At 41.4% G+C, this 15249-nt stretch overlaps 2 protein-coding genes and 1 long non-coding RNA gene across 24 annotated transcripts in view; all 3 read left to right on the top strand.

Moving 5' to 3' along the window:
* LOC106569536 (F-BAR domain only protein 2) overlaps positions 1-3606 on the top strand; it is a 78764-nt gene extending 75158 nt beyond the window's left edge. For 17 of the 22 annotated variants that reach the window (XM_045692628.1, XM_045692605.1, XM_045692577.1 and 14 more), the window contains one exon: positions 159-3606. In XM_045692628.1, the coding sequence (XP_045548584.1) occupies positions 159-181 (23 nt within the window). In that variant the 3' untranslated portion in view covers positions 182-3606. The remainder of the gene's footprint in view (positions 1-158) is intronic. The other 5 variants (XR_006758429.1, XR_006758433.1, XR_006758431.1 and 2 more) reach the window with 5 other exon arrangements.
* Positions 3607-6769: 3163 nt separating this feature from the next.
* LOC106569626 (uncharacterized) lies at positions 6770-7849 on the top strand. Its single transcript, XR_001320523.2, has 2 exons — positions 6770-7039; positions 7330-7849. It is a non-coding gene; the product is annotated as an uncharacterized lncRNA (long non-coding RNA).
* A 3554-nt stretch (positions 7850-11403) lies between these two features.
* LOC106569632 (apolipoprotein A-I) lies at positions 11404-13029 on the top strand. Its single transcript, XM_014141189.2, has 4 exons — positions 11404-11498; positions 11582-11635; positions 11814-11964; positions 12085-13029. Exons 2-4 carry the CDS (start codon positions 11596-11598, stop codon positions 12659-12661), a joined length of 768 nt encoding a protein of 255 aa, XP_013996664.2. The 5' UTR covers positions 11404-11498; positions 11582-11595; the 3' UTR covers positions 12662-13029.
* Positions 13030-15249: the final 2220 nt, after the last annotated feature.

Raw genomic sequence — 15249 nt, 5'->3', positions numbered from 1 at the left:
CATGATCTGTTGTTACTTAGGTAGACGTGATGAGCTACAGGTAATATCATGTTGTGACTTGAGGTGAAGAGACTTTTCCCTTTTGGTTAGTCAAATGTGAATGATGTGGTCTATATTGTTGTCTAACCTGAGTGGTCCATGTTTGTTCCTTCTCCTAGGTCGTTACATGGCAGACTGTTGAGTAGGCACGTCGTCCTGGACCCCCAAGCACAACGACTTTATTGAACATGTATTTTCAATATTTTAGTCCTTTTTGTCCTATTTATTAAAGGGGAGAGGGGAGAGGTGCAGCAAATACAACAGGTTTTTTGTGACGCATCCAAACACTTTGCATTATGTCCCAATGTACCTTGTCTGTCTCGAGAAGAGAGCTTCTCAGTACAGTAAAGCAGCGCTGAGTATTGAACACTGTTTAAAAAAGAATAATAAATGAAGTTGGGCTGTCAGGAAATGTAAATGTATAGATATTGAGAAGTGTAATGCTTTCTGATCAATTCAGACTTTTATAAAGTCAGAACCATAGAGTTTCGTTATGTAACAATGTATGGATTATATATACATACATATTATATACAACAACAAAAAATGTCAAAATGAAACAAATCTGCACTAACAATCTAAAAATATATTTGTTCTCTCCTTTGTAAATTGTGTATGTATTCCACTGAAGCTCTTGTAGTAACAAAGATTCTGGGTAAAACGGTGAGAAAAGGGAAGAAAGAGGAGAGGAAATGCCACACAATCGTCCCTCATCCCCCTCTCCTTCTCTTCTCCATTGCAAGTACGATCACCGAGTATTTTACTTTGTGAGACTCAAGTCATGTTTTTTGCTGATTTACCTTTATTTCCTGGGTTCTTTTTATTCTCATGTGCAATGAAGAAATGAAGGTATAAGCTGTATTTTTTTAAACTAAACAGATTCTCTCAAATGTTATCATGGCACAACATTAATCGGTTGTCCTGTCGCTTCTGACAACTGGTAATAACACAAGGTCAGCTCTCTTCTCTGACACAGGTCAGCTCTCTTCTCTGACACAGGTCAGCTCTCTTCTCTGACACAAGGTCAGCTCTCTTCTCTGACACAAGGTCAGCTCTCTTCTCTGACACAAGGTCAGCTCTCTTCTCTGACACAAGGTCAGCTCTCTTCTCTGACACAAGGTCAGCTCTCTTCTCTGACACAAGGTCAGCTCTCTTCTCTGACACAAGGTCAGCTCTCTTCTCTGACACAAGGAAGGTCAGCTCTCTTCTCTGACACAAGGAAGGTCAGCTCTCTTCTCTGACACAAGGAAGGTCAGCTCTCTGACACAAGGAGGTGCTCTCTGACACAAGGAAGGTCAGCTCTTTTCTCTGACACAAGGAAGGTCAGCTCTCTGACACAAGGAAGGTCAGCTCTCTCTGACACAAGGAAGGTCAGCTCTTTTCTCTGACACAAGGAAGGTCAGCTCTTTTCTCTGACACAAGGAAGGTCAGCTCTCTGACACAAGGAAGGTCAGCTCTTTTCTCTGACACAAGGAAGGTCAGCTCTCTCTCAAAAGCAAAAAAACTAAACTTAACTGACCTCACTGCCTCTTTCTTTCTGTGGATAAATTCATTGAAAAACTTTTCTCTATGCCCTTTTGTATGTTAAAAAAGCACCGCTAACGAAAAGAAAAAGCAAGTTGTTGTTTTATCTTATTTTTGGATGTTGAAGGGAAAATGCTTCCAGTTTCTACACCAGTCAATCCAAAAGGCATCTGTCTTCCAGAAACTGCTGGTCCAGTGGACTCACTGTCTCAGTTCTGTGTCTTTGCTATGATGTCGTCTTTTCTACTGGGGTATTTTGTTCTATATTTGATCAGATGGAGATCTTTGTTCCCAAACCGCCTTCGGTCTATTTGAGAGCACTGGACAGCCTTCTAGCCGAGCATCTTTATCACAATCCAGCCAAATCAATTCTAGAAATGCCTTAAGAAAATATACCTTGTCATCTTTTGATAATGGTAATAAGATGCTATCCAGTTGTGATAGGCTACATTTCTGCCGTGTTTGCCTGTGAGGAGAGAGACAGACAACAGTTCTTGGTGCTGACTCGATTTCATACTGAGTGGTTCATTCTTGCCTTATATACCAATGGAGGACCAGTATCTAGAAGGGCTACATCTCCTAGATGGAGAGCTGCATACACCTTATGTAGCAGTTCTATCAATATCACTAACGCGGGTTTTTGACGACCTTTTCCAATGCCTTCTCCCCAAAACCACAGTTTTGACAGTATAGATAATGATCAGAGTACAGTATTTTCATTACAAACATTGATATGGGCACACCAGTAACACTGATTGTGGACTGTTAGTGTTCCATCATGTATGTGGCCATCTGAACACTGTATGCTTGTAAACTCCTGGCCCATATCCACAAAGCGTCTCTGAGTAGGAGTGCTGATCTAGGATCTGGCCATATAATATGATCAATACTGAATTAAAAGACAACTGATCCTATATCGGCACTCTTACACTGAGACGCTTTGTGGATACGGACCCTGGTATTTGGTACAGTTGATACTGTTAACGTTCTGCTGCTTCTGAAATGGCACCCTATGCCCTACAATATATATAGTGCAATACTTTTGATCAGTAGTAGTGCACTATGGAATAGGGTGCCTTTTCAGAGGCGCTATGTGTAGATATGGTTAATCGCATCGCTTACTAGTAAACGTGATCTGACCAAACCTCAAGATATAACTTTTCAGCACAATAAAACACCTAGTCCATGTGGCCAGTCTGCTAGAACTATGAGAAAATACCTAGTCCATGTGGCCAGTCTTCTAGAACTATGAGAAATGTGATTATTGTTTAACAGTGTTGATCGAGATGCATTTGTGAAGTCAATGTCTAAAATAGGATTTGTTTTGTATACAGTACAATAAGTCACAATTATGTTTTGTAAGGCATGGATTAATCATCACTGTTTTGAATGATTGGTCATGTTTTATTTCTATGTATACGGTTTTTAAGGGTGATATTTGTTTAAGATACACTTTAAGACTCCACCTTCAGTAGAATTGTAGAGGCAGATACTAACTTGATTTGAATGAGGGGTAAAATTATACACAAATAATTTTTTCCAGAACACTATATATGGCCCAACCAAATAATGTGTGACTATCCGAATGGAGTTGGAGTTTACTAAACTAAAGCGTTATCATGGAAAACAAACGTAGCATGTAAGGAACGTTTTTAAAGAGGGGAACAGCGTATCAAAATCAGAATTTAAAAAAAAATGTATGGAGTTCTCCTTTAAATATCATATCAACTCTCGATTCACCCGCTAAGATCAGAAACCCCCATACAGAAACTGAGTATATATGCAAAGTATATTTAGCGAGCTGGTTCTTGCTGTCTCTACATAGCATCCAGTGATTTCTTTTTTTCTTGGAGCTTGTCACTATGATGTTTGTTTGTCTATGTCAAAAGGAGAGTTTAGTTTGATTTCTCATAAAATGTACATTTTTACAAATATCTCAGCCACTTTTTTTTTTTCTGTTCACTTTATGATCGATCTCAATGTGCCTGTATTAAATGTATAATATATGACTATATACCTATATATAAAAATGACTACTTGAAATTGTCTCCTGTATGTTTTTCTGTCCAGTTTGTTTTTTTCTTACTGTGCACCTGTGTGAATCGTCTACATTCTGGATCCTAGATTCTAGGATCAGTACTTCTATTAAATCATGATGTAATATTGTCAAGGGGAGATCATTCAGATATCACGATCTCGTCTAATCATTTTCAGACATGAACCCTATATCAACTAAAGTTAATAGCTCCATATTTAGGCCACTGTGTACAAGAGCGATCTGTAAGGGACACACTTGCATAGCGTTGCATTTTAAACGATAGAGGTCGATTTCTGGGTCGGGATTGTCGAGTTAGGCATGATTTTGTTTGGGGACTGCAACAAGCCCAAGCTCTGAAGGGAAAACCGAGTGTGCGTGCCGAGGCTGAGGAGACTTTGTTACAGTACTATGAAACCCTGTGTTACAGCAGTGCAGTCGGAGCAATTTTGCTTCATTAACAAACCCAAGTGGAGAGTTTTACCTATTGACCTCCCAGAGACCTCATTAAATTCAACTGACTGGCTTTTGCCTCTACTCTCCTGGCTCGGCTTCATGGCTCGGCTTCATGGCTCGGCTTCATTCAGCCCCACAGAGGTGTATGCAGACTCCTCAGAGTTAAGTCAACAAATGACAGGACAGGTTATGGTTAGGATGACTATATTCTCTGAGTTGTGTGATTTTTTTTTAGCATAGGGGAAAGGACTTGGTGTGGAATAAATAGGAGATCCTGGTAAACTCACTGCTCATATGAACGTTCCTGGCTGAGTTTGTTTTTCTTCAGGAAGGCTGAGTTGGCCTTCTGAGACTGACACATCACATTAATTTAATATGAACACACTGGTACACCTTTAGCCTCATTTATACATGTAAAATGTGTTCATAATTGGGATTGAATATTCTACATACTGGTACAGTGTGTGTACTGTATGCATTGCTTAATTTTTCTTAATGTCTGACCATTTTGTTTCATTATATTCAATACGGCCACTGTCTGTACAGTACTGTCTTTATTCAAGATACAGTGAGGGAAAAAAGTATTTGATCCCCTGCTGATTTTGTACGTTTGCCCACTGACAAAGAAAGGATCAGTCTATAATTTTAATGGTAGGTTTATTTGAACAGTGAGAGACAGAATAACAACAACAAAAATCCAGAAAAACGCATGTCAAAAATGTGATAAATTGATTTGCATTTTAATGAGGGAAATAAGTATTTGACCCTCTCTCAATCAGAAAGATTTCTGGCTCCCAGGTGTCTTATATACAGATAACGAGCTGAGATTAGGAGCACACTCTTAAAGGGAGTGCTCCTAATCTCAGCTTGTTACCTGTATAAAAGACACCTGTCCACAGAAGCAATCAATCAATCAGATTCCAAACTCTCCACCATGGCCAAGACCAAAGAGCTCTCCAAGGATGTCAGGGACAAGATTGTAGACCTACACAAGGCTGGAATGGGCTACAAGACCATCGCCAAGCAGCTTGGTGAGAAGGTGACAACAGTTGGTGCGATTATTCGCAAATGGAAGAAACACAAAAGAACTGTCAATCTCCCTTGGCCTGGGGCTCCATGCAAGATCTCACCTCATGGAGTTGCAATGATCATGAGAACGGTGAGGAATCAGCCCAGAACTACATGGGAGGATCTTGTCAATGATCTCAAGGCAGCTGGGACCATAGTCACCAAGAAAACAATTGGTAACACACAACGCCATGAAGGACTGAAATCCTGCAGCGCCTGCAAGGTCCCCCTGCTCAAGAAAGCACATATACATGCCTGTCTGAAATTTGCCAATGAACATCTGAATGACTCAGAGGACAACTGGGTGAAAGTGTTGTGGTCAGATGAGACCAAAATGGAGCTCTTTGGCATCAACTCAACTTGCTGTGTTTGGAGGAGGAGGAATGCTGCCTATGACCCTAAGAACACCATCCCCACCGTCAAACATGGAGGTGGAAACATTATGCTTTGGGGGTGTTTTTCTGCTAAGGGGACAGGACAACTTCACCGCATCAAAGGGACGATGGACGGGGCCATGTACTGTCAAATCTTGGGTGAGAACCTTGTTCCCTCACCCAGGGCATTGAAAATGGGTCGTGGATGGGTATTCCAGCATGACAATGACCCAAAACACACGGCCAAGGCAACAAAGGAGTGGCTCAAGAAGAAGCACATTAAGGTCCTGGAGTGGCCTAGCCAGTCTCCAGACCTTAATCCCATAGAAAATCTGTGGAGGGAGCTGAAGGTTCGAGTTGCCAAACGTCAGCCGTCAGAAGATCTGCAAAGAGGAGTGGGACAAACCCCTCCTGAGATGTGTGCAAACCTGGTGGCCAACTACAATAAACATCTGACCTCTGTGATTGCCAACAAGGGTTTTGCCACCAAGTACTAAGTCATGTTTTGCAGAGGGGGTCAAATACTTATTTCCCTCATTAAAATGCAAATCATTTTATAACATTTTTGACATGCGTTTTTCTGGATTTTTTTTGTTGTTGTTCTGTCTCTCACTGTTCAAATAAACCTATCATTAAAATTATAGACTGATCATTTGTTTGTCAGTGGGCAAACGTACAAAATCAGCAGGGGATCAAATACTTTTTTCCCTCACTGTATATCATTCTGAACATTTCATAAAGAGGGCATCGAAGTTATTTCACATGTGATGTAGTGTATAACCAGTGGTGAGGGAGAGAATGTGTCGCAGGAGACTAGAGGCGAGCGTCAGGCTTTGAAGCTGAGGTAATGGCGTGTGTGTGCTGGCACTACATCGTGCGTATTTACACAGCCGGTCATGCCTTATGTCACAGCTACTCCACTTCCAGACCTTGCTAATTGAAATAAAGCTTCTCTGAGCTACCCTGTCAGTCCACAGGCACATGTGGACCATCAGTGTGTTCGCTTCCCTCTCTCTCCCTGTCCACCTCACTCAGACCTCTGGCTGTGGCGTGTGTGTGATCTGGGCATGGGCTCTGTGTGTGTGTGTGTGTGCACACACTCAACATTTTACTCTACTTTTTTGTGAAGCTGTGTGGCTAATCTACTGACAGCATTGATCTGGATGATCAGAGAATCTGGAGTTAATTGAGAGGGTCTAAGAAGGTGGTGTTGGTTGAGAAAATATATTTCAGTTATAGATTGAAAGACGATAGTGTACTCTTAGACTATACTCATGAAGGTCTATGAATCTGGTATGGATTAAGTGGGTCTGTGTCTGTAGTCTTTAAGGATCTGTGTCTGGTATAGATTGAGAATCAGTGTAGTAACTGTTCTGGACCTGTTTAGCACCCCCTAGAGGCAGTTTAAGTACAGCAGCGTAGAATTGACCTGTTTGTGTCATGTGACAGGAAGCAGTTTCAGAAGTGAAGTAATGTGTAAGATGCGCAAGTGTGACAGAGTAGTTACAATCCTTCAACATAAGCTTTGTAAGATGCAATGTGTGTAAGTACATTTGTTTATTAACACAAGATAAATGTTTATCACAATTTTAAGAATTAAGAATTGAGTTGGCTGTTAGCTACTTTGCATTAGCTTCAGTGCTATTTCTCCCTATGGACACCTAGCTTAGCAATATCAAGCATACAGTTGCATTCTTGTAACTTTATTTTATATTTGACTCTAGATTGAGTACTCTTATTGCTAATTTTGTACATTTATTGCAGTTATTTTGGAAGACATTCTGCGCTCTATACTACTGTAACTGAAAACATGTACTTTTGTGTTTGTTGCAGTTTCACACTGTGATTCAAGTAAACTTCCAAAACGGCACCATGCTTCTCACAGAATTATTTGAATGAATGTTTATCTAACTGGATAGCTGGATAAGGGCTACTGTACATTTAGTGAGCCCAGTATAGTAAGACTTGTATGCCTCCACTCCTGTAGAGATCAGAAAGGAGAAATGAAAAGGGTAATACTTTGTCAAAATCAGGTAATACTAGCCAACCATGAATTACTTTGCCCTCATCACGTCCCTTTGCAAGACGTTGGCAACTTGCCAGTCAGAGCTCCAGTGGAAGAGGTCCTGGTACAGCCCCAGGAGAGGGTGGAGGAGATGTTAGCTGTCAACAACCAGAGCCTCAACAGAACTTTCCAAATACCTACATCTCCTCCCCCCAGCAGACTGATGGAATCCAGGTGCGAATTCATTACACCGATTCTGTTGAAAAATGTGTCTTAAACGGAACCGAACGAAGCGGGGAGGAACCTACCTGAATTTGTCCAATAAAAACTCTAATTTTCATTGCAAAACACAACTGTTTGGACTAATGATTACACCTCAGGTTCAGGTGGCATCCCTGGCCAGTATGCCCACAAAATGTTTCCACACAACATTGGCCTCTACATTGCATCGCTGAGCTCGTGCCACGGCGGGCTTCAGTGATGATGGTCCCCATGGTTGAGCATCACACAAACAAACAAATCAACAGCCACAACTAATATATTACCACTCCATAATATAGCCATATTTGTAAGCTGACCAGAAAACACTCACAAACATAATTTTTGCTTCTGAGTTGGTTTTATTCTGAGTTGTGTTCATTTGTGAGTTACTCCACCCACTTGTTAGGAGTGGAACGGCCCTGTGGCATTAGATAAACTCTAGTCTCAGGGGAGAGCACAGAAATAGATTGTGTAGAATTCCACATTATAGTGTGGCACCATTAAAGTAAGCAACCACTTATTTGGATTTCTCATAAATTCTATTTCTATGGATGATCTCTCGGAGCCTTTGTTTATTTTTATTTTCGTCTCCACTGAGAGGAATCAATAATCAACTGATTTGATTGAGTTGGAAAATCTCTTGAACTGAAAAAATGCAGGGACAACTTATTTGATCATTTGGTTCCATAAATTACATTTGGCAATAGGGGAGGGATTCTTATTAATACTAAGGCTGAGTGCAACAACTCAGCCTTATCCAACTAGGCCTAAGTGTAGCTTGTAAGGAAAATACAATCCCTTCTCCCAAGATTATCTCTACTGGGTCATCCAAAGACAGTGGGGGTCAAAGTTCTTGTCAGACTGACCCACAAGGTAAAGTAACAATATTTGTCTCATTGCCTGAGACATTCAAATGAATGTACGTATTTGGGGTAAACACACTGTACCAGTCAAAGTTTGGACACACCTACTGATTCAAAGGTTTTCTTTATGTTTACTATGTTCTACATTGTAGAATAATAGTGGAGACATCAACACTATGAAATAACACATAAAATAGATTTTGATTTGTTTAAAACTTTGTTATATTCTTCAAAGCAGCCACCCTTCGCCTTGACAGCTTTGCACATTCTTGGCATTCTCTCAACCAGCTTCACCTGGAATGCTTTTCTAGCAGTCTTGAAGGAGTTCCAATGTATGCTGAGCACTTGTTGGCTGCTTTTTCTTCACTCTGTGGTACAACTCATCCCAAACCATCTCAATTGGGTTGAGGTCAGGTGATTGTGGAGGCCAGTTCATCTGATGCAGCACTCCATCACTCTCCTTCTTGGTCAAATAGCCCTTACACAGCCTGGAGGTGTGTTGGGTGATTGTCCTGCTGAAAAACAAATGATAGTACCACTAAGTGCAAACCAGATGGGATGGTGTATCGCTGCAGAATGCTGTGGTAGCCATGCTGGTTAAGTGTGCCTTGAATTCTAAATAAATCACTGACAGTGTCACCAGTAAAGCACCCCCACATCATCACACCTCCTCCTCCATGCTTCACGGTGGGAACCACACATGCAGAGATCATCTGTTCACCTACTCTGTGTCTCACAAAGACACTGCGGTTGGAACCAAAAATCTGAAATTTGGATTCATCAGACCAAAGGACAGATTTCCACCGGTCTAATGTCCATTGCTTGTGTTTCTTGGCTCAAGCAAGTCTCTTCTTCTTATTGGTGTCCTTTAGTAGTGCTTTCTTTGCAGCAATTCGTCCATGAAGGCCGGATTCACCCAGTCTCCTCTGAACAGTTGATGTTGAGATGTGTCTGTTACTTGAAATCTGTGAAGCATTTATTTGGGCTGAAATTGCTGGTAGCTCTAATGAACTTATCCTCTGCAGCAGAGGTAACTCTGGGTCTTCCTTACCTGTGGTGGTCCTCATGAGAGCCAGTTTCATCATAGCGCTTGATGGTTTTTGCGACTGCACTTGAAGAAACTTTCAAAGTTCTTGAAATGTTCCGCATTGACTTACCTTCATGTCTTAAAGTAATGATGGACTGTCATTTCTCTTTGCTTATTTGAGCTGTTCTTGCCATAATATGGACTTGGTCTTTTACCAAATAGGGCTATCTTCTGTATACCACCCCTACCTTGTCACAACACAACTGATTGGCTCAAACACATTAAAAGGAAAGATATCCACAAATTAACGTTTAACAAGGCACATCTGTGATTTGAATTGCATTCCAGGTGACTACCTCATGAAGCTGGTTGAGTGAATGCCAAGAGTGTGCAATGCTGTCATATAAATATAAAATATATGTTTATTTGTTTAACACTTTTTTGGTTACTACGTGATTCCAGTATGTGTTATTTCATAGTTTTGATGTCTTCACTATTATTCTACAATGTAGAACATAGTAAAAATAAAGAAAAACCCTGGAATGAGTAGGTGTGTCCAAACTTTTGATTGGTACTGTACATTGGACATGTATTTTGGAATAAACCCCTTTATTATGTCCTTAGAGTACATTTTAAAACATGAAGCATCTTTATGTGACATACCACTGACTACAAGAGGACTTCAGCACTACATACATAATTAACCTGATTTATATTGCCTCTTATATGATATATCAATATGAAAGTTCAGAGTCTACTGAGTCATCAGTGCATCACCCATATGTATACTGAGTATACAAAACATTAGGAACACCTTACTAATATTGAGTTTCACCCCTTTCTGCCCTCAGAACAGCCTCGATTAATCAGGGCATAGACTCTACAAGGTGTTGAAAGCGTTCCACAGGGATGCTGGCCCATGTTGACTCCAATGCTTCCCACAGTTGTGTCAAGTTGGCTGGATGTCCTTTGGGTGGTGGATCATTCTTGATATATACGGGAAACTGTTGAGCTTGAAACACCCAGCAGTGTTTCAGTTCTTGACACACTCAAACCAGTACGCCTGGCACCTACTACTATACCACGTTCAAAGGCACTTAAATCTTTTGTCTTGCCCATTCACTCTCTGAATGGCACACACACAATCCATGTCTCAATGGATTAAAAAGGATTAAAAATCCTTCTTTAACCTGTCTCCTCCCCTTCATCTACACTGATTGAAGTGGATTTAACAAGTGACATCAATAAGGGATCATACTGTAGCTTTCACCTGATTCACCTGGTCAGTCTATGTCATGGAAAGAGCAGGTGTCCTTTCATTACTAACCCTCATTACGTACTTGAAATACAAATAAGTGAATAATAATCAGCTTTCACCAATCATCAACTAATTGTTGAGCCATTTGATCGCTCTAGTTGAAGTAAGTCTATGCAGAATAACATTATCATTACATGACATCCCTATGATGACCCGTACTGGCCTCTTCTGATGGCTACTTCATTGAGGATAAATGTACGTTCTATGACTGTGATATGTGTTTATCCCACCTCTTAAGATGAATGCACTAACTAACTGTAAGTCGCTCTGAATAAAGGAATCTGCTAAATGACTTCAATTTAAAATATATGGTGTCAGCATGACCACTTGGTCCCCATAACGTGTCCCCAGAGTACTGAGGTTATGATGTGGCAGTAGGAGTGACAGGAGGACATACAACAGGGCACTCAGTCCTGGACTTTGTTCTTCACTACAACTCACAGCCCCCTATAAATACTCCCAGCCCTGACACCTGCAGTACACACCCACTACCAGACACAAGGACAAGACACAAGCTATCTTAAACAGGTAAGTCACTAGCTGCCTCTAGTCACATAGGCTACAATATATCAGGAATGAGAAACTGACTTAAATCTTTTCTCCATTAACAGCCTATAGCCCGGTCATGAAGGTCTTCGTGGTGCTTGCGCTTGCTGTTTTCACTGGTGAGTGGAGAAGTTGTTTTTCAATACAGTCTTTTTTTTACAGGAATAAAGTAGAAAATGATTAATGTTGGACTCTAGTGTTATATCAATGACAGATGTAAACATTTAATCCGTCTAGAGTGTAAACGTTTAACACCGTCTAGACTGTAAATAAAAGGATCCACGGTCTCTCCTACAGGCTGCGATGCCAATGTTCTGTGGCAGGACCAGTCTAAGCAACAGCTGGACATTGTGAAAGACGCATTCTGGGACTATGATGCCAAGGCAACACTCACGGCTGACGATGCCCTGCAGAAGATCAGAGAGTCAGAGGTGGCACACGAAGTCAAGTAAGTCTCAATATGTAGAAAATAACACAATATAATAGAGTTTGATAACTTCTCAACTACCTGTTTGTTCACCTGAATGACTTGCCTTCTGTATTGACCTTTCTCTCTCTGTCTCCATAGCACCAGGATCACAGAGAGTGCTGATGCTGTGAGCCAGTACACTGTGGCCATGCGTGGTCAGGTGACTCCTCTGACTCAGGACCTACTGGCCAAGCTTTCCCAGGAGGCTGAGCAGCTGAAGGCTCGTCTGGAGAAAGACCTGAGCACCATGACAGCCAAGCTGCAGCCCTACTCTGACGAGCTGAACGCGGACCTCCAGAGGCAGCTGGAGGAGATGAAGAGGGACGTGACCACCTACGCAGAGGCCCTGGACTCTGACGCGCTGAAGGCCTCTCTGCTCCAGAAGAGTGAGGAGCTGAAGGGAAACCTGGAGAAGAGTGTGCAGCAGCTGCAGGCCCAGTTGGGCCCTTACACTGAGGAGTTGAAGCAGAAAATGGACCAGAACCTGGAGGAGTTCCAGAGGAGCATGATTCCTCTGACCCAAAGCTTCCAGACCCAGCTGACCCAGAGAACCCAGGAGGTCCAGCAGAACCTGGCCCCCTATGGAGAGAAGCTGAAGAAGCTGGACCCATTGGCCCAGGACCTGAAGGCCCAACTGGCTGTTCTCTGGGACTCCTTCACCAAGAAGATCCAGTAATCGGACCGATTATACTTGGTCTCCTAGAACTGTGTACTGATGAATCATTTTCCATCAAAGTCCAAAAGGGGCAATATGTAAATGTACTGGTACATACCACTACTAGGTTGTTTCACTGTATCAGTTATGGGACTCTCCATCTCCTGACCAATATCTACATGTGACTCAGGACTATATTACAGTATTACAGAAGCTGTTAGAGAAGAAATGTAGGATTCTATCAACAATAGATTATTCACATCTACTGTTGCTCTCTTGAGAAAGGTCTCAATTTCTTCAAGCAAACTTTCTCATATCTCAGCATATTTATTTATTTATTGTCGGTATTATCATGTGTGATTTCAATAAATGAAACTCAAGAATCTGAATGCTGTTCATTTCATCAATTGAAACAATTCATTCAGTCAATGTAGGCTCTGTCAACTATGAGTAGAGAATTGAAAAAATAAGACACAAAAGCAATTCTCTCCATGTTTTGTAAGAAATGGTATGTATCCTTTCCAATATAAAGTGCCTTTGGAAAGTCTTCTGATCCCTTGACTTTTTCCACATTTTTGTTACGTTTCAGCCTCTAAAATAGATTAAATAAAAAAACTGAGCAATCTACACACAATACCCCATCATGACAAAGTGAAAACAGGTTTTTAGATTTTTACTGAATTCAGACGCTTTGCTATGAGACTCGAAATTGATCTCAGGTGCATCCTGTTTCCATTGATTATCCTTGAGATGTTTCTACAACTTGATTTGAGTCCACCTTTGGTAAATTAAATTGACTGGAATTCAACATGATTTGGAAAGGCACACACCTGTCTATATAAGGTCCCACAGTTGACAGTGCATGTCAGAGCAAAAACCAACCCATGAGGTCGAAGGAATTGTCTGTAGTGCTTCGAGACAGGATTGTGTCGAGGCACAGATCTGGGGAAAGTTACCAAAAAATTTCTGCAGCATTGCAAATCCCTAAGAACAGAGTGGCCTCCATCATTCTTAAATGGAATAAGTTTGGAACCACCAAGACTCTTCCTAGAGCTGGCTGCCCAGCCAAACTGAGCAAAAGAAGGGCCTTGGTCAGGGAGGTGACCAAGAACCCCATGGTGACTCTGAAAGAGCTCTAGAGTTCCTCTGTGGAAATGGGAGAAACTTCCAGAAGGACAACAATCTCTGCAGCACTCCACCAATCAGGCCTTTATGGTAGTGGCCAGACGGAAGGCACTCCTCAGTAAAATGCACATGACAGCCCGCTTGGAGTTTGCCGAAAGGTACCTAAAGTCTCTGACTATGAGAAACAAAATTCTCTGGTCTGATGAAATCAAGATTGAACTCTTTGGCCTGAATGCCAAGCGTCACGTCTGGAGGAAACCTTGCACCATCCCTACAGTGAAGCATAGTGGTGGCAGCATCATGCTGTGTGGATGTTTTTCAGCGTCAGGGACTGGGATACTAGTCAGGATCGAGGCAAAGATGAACTGAGCGAAATTCAGAGAGATCCTTGACGAAAACCTGCTCCAGAGCACTCAGGACCTCAGACTGGGGTGAAGGTTCACCTTCCAACAGGACAATGACCCTAAGCACACAGTCAAGACAATGCAGGACTGGCTTCTTTGACACTTCTCTGACACTTCTCTGTTTTCTCAATGCCATTCAAATCAGTATTGAAAAATGGTGCACGTTTAAGTTTGTTCCACCTGAGCGAGTCTGACCACAAGTCAGAGACCACTATGATGACACACCAAATGTGTTTGATGAATCGTGGGAAAAGAGAAGGAACAGGCTTTTGTAGGCTACAATCCAAGCTATGTCTTCCAATGGTGCGACTGCTGTCGGCACCCAAAGATGATCCAACTTGAATAAACGCTTGGAGGTAAGGATGACAGCAGTGGTGTAGTCTACGGCGATACGGATATAACTTATAATTGAAATCTACATAGCGTATTGATGTGAACCACACTGCTGCTCTCTCATTTACCTATTTGCACCTTATGGACTGTGGTAGTTGTGGATGGATGGCTGTTCACAAATCCAAATGTGAATTTGAACCCAATAATGGTTGAATTAAAGAAGTTTAAGTTGCCTATCAATCATTGTTTTTGAAACCAGTGGACAGCCATTGAATAATGTGCTCTTGCAACAGCTGCATAGTGCGGATCACAGCCTATGGAATAAAAGTGGGGCTTTAATTGCTCAATCTAATTCATGCTGATAAAAAAATAAATCCATAGGCCGAATGGAGACATACTCAAACTCGTACACTTTTGATAGACTCAAAGGGGCAATCTGTAGTTGCTACATAAATTGTTGGACTTATAAATTATAAGTATTAATGTAAGGATATAATTTAATCGTACTCTTATATTTAGTAGAAAGCGATGGGTTAGAAGAAGCCTACATAACCAACCCATAAAGTAAAATGTAATATCCATGTATGTCCAGCTATGTAAACTTTAACATTGATTTATTCTGCAATAGTTAGTTCAATTGGTAACATCCATTTTTGTCTTCTTCTAATGCCTCTTAAGGGGAAAGTATCTAAAAGTAACTGAATGTAATCAGATTACGTTACTGAGTTTGCGTAATCCAAAGGTTAC

The sequence above is a fragment of the Salmo salar genome, chromosome ssa01 (genome assembly GCF_905237065.1).
Source record: "Salmo salar chromosome ssa01, Ssal_v3.1, whole genome shotgun sequence".
NCBI classification, from domain to species: domain Eukaryota; kingdom Metazoa; phylum Chordata; class Actinopteri; order Salmoniformes; family Salmonidae; genus Salmo; species Salmo salar.
The sequence above is the reverse complement of the archived record's forward strand: the minus strand, read 5'-3'. Positions and strand labels throughout refer to the sequence as shown.

Coding starts and splice junctions, on each gene's coding strand:
- LOC106569632 (XM_014141189.2), top strand. CDS start 11,596: ATGAAGGTCTTCGTGGTGCTTGCGCTTGCTGTTTTCACTG. Junction 11,636..11,813: donor TGCGCTTGCTGTTTTCACTG/GTGAGTGGAGAA, acceptor TCTCTCCTACAG/GCTGCGATGCCAATGTTCTG. Junction 11,965..12,084: donor GAGGTGGCACACGAAGTCAA/GTAAGTCTCAAT, acceptor CTGTCTCCATAG/CACCAGGATCACAGAGAGTG.